This window comes from Scleropages formosus, chromosome 23, assembly GCF_900964775.1.
Source record: "Scleropages formosus chromosome 23, fSclFor1.1, whole genome shotgun sequence".
Taxonomy (NCBI): Eukaryota; Metazoa; Chordata; class Actinopteri; order Osteoglossiformes; family Osteoglossidae; genus Scleropages; species Scleropages formosus.
The window spans coordinates 3805001-3809248 of NC_041828.1; the positions used below are offsets into that span (position 1 = coordinate 3805001).

At 44.0% G+C, this 4248-nt stretch overlaps 1 protein-coding gene across 1 annotated transcript in view; it reads right to left on the reverse strand.

The window, feature by feature from the left end:
- Positions 1-1497, reverse strand: part of LOC108938856 (CD276 antigen-like) — a 12636-nt gene extending 11139 nt beyond the window's left edge. The window contains exon 1 of the mRNA XM_018759820.2: positions 1176-1497. Within this exon, the coding sequence (XP_018615336.1) occupies positions 1176-1236 (61 nt within the window). The 5' untranslated portion in view covers positions 1237-1497. The remainder of the gene's footprint in view (positions 1-1175) is intronic.
- Between the last annotated feature and the right edge of the window lie 2751 nt (positions 1498-4248).

A 4248-nucleotide genomic window follows, 5' to 3' on the forward strand; every position in this document is an offset into this window, starting at 1 on the left:
AAGATTTTACTCACATTTACATATTTAGTGTTCACACAAACTTTTTTTAAAGAGAATATTAGAATACACACACACACACACACACACACACACACACACACACACTTTCTGAACCACTTTTCCCAGACGGGGTCGCGGGGAACTGGAGCCCAACCTGGCAACTCAGGGCGTAAGGCTGGAGGAGGAGGGGACACAATAAATATATACAGACATATACATACATACATACATACATACACACATATACATACACATATATAAAATTATGGCCCATCCAATCAGAAGTTTGGCCCACACCCTACAACCAATCACAAAATTGGTGCGATACAGTTCAGCTCCAGATTTTTTCTTTATTTTTAATTTTATTTTTTTTTTGGGCTGTCCAGACAAGTAGCCTTAGTCTCACTTCGCTACCTTGAGGTTAAGTTACGGACGTGCTGAATTACGAAGCAACGAGAGAAACAGCCAGTAAACTATTAGAATTATTAGTGAACTTTATACTAGTATACACACTTTAGTAGCCTAGGCTAAGACGACACAACATACAGATTTCTTGTTCCCATATATCCCCGAACTCTTTGGGAGAGAGAAGCTTTGCGGTATCACCAGTTGGTTATAAATCACGACCCCCTGGGCTTGAATACTGTGTGTAGAGCGCGATGATGCATACTTTTAAGTTTTATTTCCGTGTCGAGAGTTTGGTGCTGCTTTCTCCGAAATACACTTCGTTTCGACAAGTTTTAAAAAGTGGAAAGCAGCATGAGAACGCGACCACCGCGCGGTCTTAAAAAAACACGCTGTGAGCCTCGAGCGCATCAGACTCAGTTTTGCCGTCTACGACAGGTGTCGTTGGAAAATGAATGAGAAAAAAAAAAAAAAAAAAAAATTAAAAATGTAAAAAAAACACAACAACAACAGTCCCCCGACCCGGGCCCCGCACCAGGCTGCAGGCACTACCAGAAACAACACTTCTCTTGGCCCACCGTTCATCTCATCATATCTGGAGCCAGGCCTGAAAGCCGTCAAGAACATACATACCACATAACTGTTTACTGAAAGTTTTCCAGAAGTGCGATATTTAATTTCGAGCAGCGACGCTCCCGCATCGACGCGTTCGCGCAAACAGCGGCGCTCAGAAATCAAATCGGTGCGCTTCGCGCGTCTACGCGCTTTACCTGCGGACGCCAGCAGAAGGACGCAGAGGAGCGCGAGCGGGTGGCGGCAGCTGGAGCACATCGTGGCGTCTCGCGTAGAAGTTGAAGCGCGCGCCTTTCTTAAGCAATCCCACAGGGCTGAAAGCAAGAGTTGCGCAGTGGAGTTCAGCGCTTCACCCCGTGCGCGATGAGGATAGACTGGACTCCGCAGCACAGCGCTCCCGTACGCGTCCCTGGCTCAGTGCGCCCCGAGTGGCGCTTTTATTGCAGGCGCCGGTAAGGAGGTGTGAAAGTTGTGTGCGCGCTCTTGTCTTGCTCAGCCTCAGTGGTCATGTTTTGGTGGGTGGTGATTTCATTGAGCTTACACTATGTCGCAAGTCTTTACGCCCTTTAACTTGGTCCAGTGCGTCTGTCTCGTTTTTATGCCAAAAGAAAAATCTCTGCTGTAATACGCACTGATTTAAACTTGTGTAATCCAATATTAAATGTTACTAGAAATAAATCATATCAATAAAAACATTTATAAATCGAAACAAAATTCTATGGGGTGCGGTGGCGCAGTGGGTTGGACTGCAGTCCTGCTCTCCGGTGGGTCTGGGGTTCAAGTCCTGCTTGGGGTGCCTTGTGATGGACTGGCGTCCCGTCCTGGGTGTGTCCCCTTCCCCCTCCGGCCTTACGCCCTGTGTTGCCGGGTAGGCTCCGGTTCCCCGTGACCCTGTATGGGACAAGCGGTTCTGAAAATGTGTGTGTGTGTGTGAAACAAAATTCTGAGATGTACCTCCCTTCCTTGGAGAAAAGCGTCTGTTAAATGAGTAAATTACTCAGTAATACACTTTTTAATCCTACTTCTTACAGAAACCCAAATTAAAATCTCAGTCTAACAAACATTTACACACATTTAGCTGATGTTTTTCTCCAAAGTGGCTTATAATGTCAAGCTACTTACAACTTTCTTCCCCCTTTATACAGCAGGGTAATTTCACTAGAGCAATTTAGGGAAAGTACCTTATTCAAGGGTACTACAGCTGGAGGTGGGATTCAAACCAGCAACCTTTGGGTCTAAAAGCAGCACCTGGAAACACTAGGCTACTTCAGAGGCCCAAACACTAAAACACTGTAAAGTTATAGTGTCTGCGAATGTCATTATATCTGCGCAAATAAAAACCAACACCCCCTTTTAATGCATGTAACAGCAAAGAAAAACACTTCTCTATTCTGTCCCTTACTTTATAAAAGGTGGGGGGGGCTACCCTCCTTAAACCCTCAGGCCACCTGCCTTTGTAGTCCTTTTTTTTTCAGATCAGAATGGATCACCAGCCTACTGAAAGGTCTCTGGCTCCACACACTGTCTAACTCGACAGGAATAAATTTCTCCATTCACCATTTCCAATAAGTAAAATTTTTATTCAATTTCTTTGTAGTCCTTATTACCCTTGAGTGGGTGCAGCTGACCCTTATTATTTACTCGGGGGGGGGTGGTCCTTGAGAGCTGTCCATCCTGCAGCTCCTCTGTCCTGCCTAAGGTTGGATGCCCATGAGCTCACAGAAAGTTTACAGTTTTAATCTTCCATAATATCTTATGAAGAAGTAAAAAATAAAGATGACGAGCTGACTTTTTGTATTCCATACCTTACAAATGCCAATGTTTTCTCTATAACACCTACAGCAGCACGGGTTCTCATTACTGTAAAGGGATCTTGTTAAAAATCTTCATGAATTTAAAATCACATGGTTAATGGCCCTGAAAAAAAAGGCCTAAGACAATGTCAACTAAATTTTTACTACAGACAAGTTTATCATCTGGTTTAGAGTTCAGAACAGCTCTATTGTACTTCTGAGGACAGTTCCCAGTTTGTTACTGTCAAACCTACATCATCACACCAAACAGACACACCTGTGGTGGGTCAGGGACAAGGGGAATTAAAGGATTGCACCAGACTTCTCAAACTCTTTCAGCAAGCAGCAACCTCAACGATTGTGGTCGCTGCTGTTCCTCTTCTCGCCTATGTTTCCATGATTTCCTGACCATTGGCTTAGTTTCCTTGACCACGGCTTTGGATTCTCCCCAGTTTGACGTTAGCTCGTTGGTGAACTCTTGCCTGTCATGACAATTATTTTCCATCTGTCCCTTGTCTGTATTAATTATTACTTTTAGTTTAGTGTAAATTAGTTTTTTGTGTCAGTGCATGTTGTGTTTTAATTCTGTATATGTATTTTATCATTCACCTATCTCACTAAAAGCAACAATAGGGGAGACATGTTGCAAAAAGCAAATCACCCAAAAACGGTAGGTAAGGTGTATGGTAACTGTCATCGCAACAGACGGACTGGAGACAGACAGGTAGGTTGTGAACCCAAGTGCGGGTTGATTTTATTCTTTTCTCCAGGTTTGAGGGGCAAGACGAGATCGAGGTCAATGACAAGCAAAAAGGTTTTCTGGGCGCAAACTTCACAATGAGGGCGAGACAAACTTGATGGTCAGAAATCAGCAGGAAAAGTCATAGGGGCGGGGCAGGTCAGGACAGGGACCCCACCGAGACCACAAGGGTGTTTGCAAGAATCTGCATCATCTTGGCCACACGAAATTCCTTTTATTCTGGGTGTCATCAATTAGTCATAGGTGTTCTCATTCCACTCATTCCCGGGGGTGTGACAGTAACACCCTGGAAACAGGCCAGGGGACCAGCCATCTTGAACGGTGAAAGTTACCGGGTTAAGTTTCTTTTTAATTATTTATTATGTATGGTTTTAAGCCTTGGGGTATGTTTTCTAGTGTTTTAAAAGTTCTGCCATGCGGTCTTTGTATTAGTTGGTCTTACTGATTTTATTGTTTTATTTTAAATTTTATTATTGGCATGGAGGTTTAGGATTAATTTATTTATTGAATAAAGATTTTAATTACCAGAAATGATGAATGGAGGAATTTATTCCTGTCGAGTTAAACGGGGTGTGGAGCCAGCCTGCCAAGTTCTTGCCGCCGGAGCGCCGAGGCACACCTGAAACCACTCGCAGACTGACGCATAAAAGGCAAAAGAAGAGAAGGAGCTAGTGCAGAACCTTGTTCAGCCTACCTTCTCACTATCTCCTTGTGCTA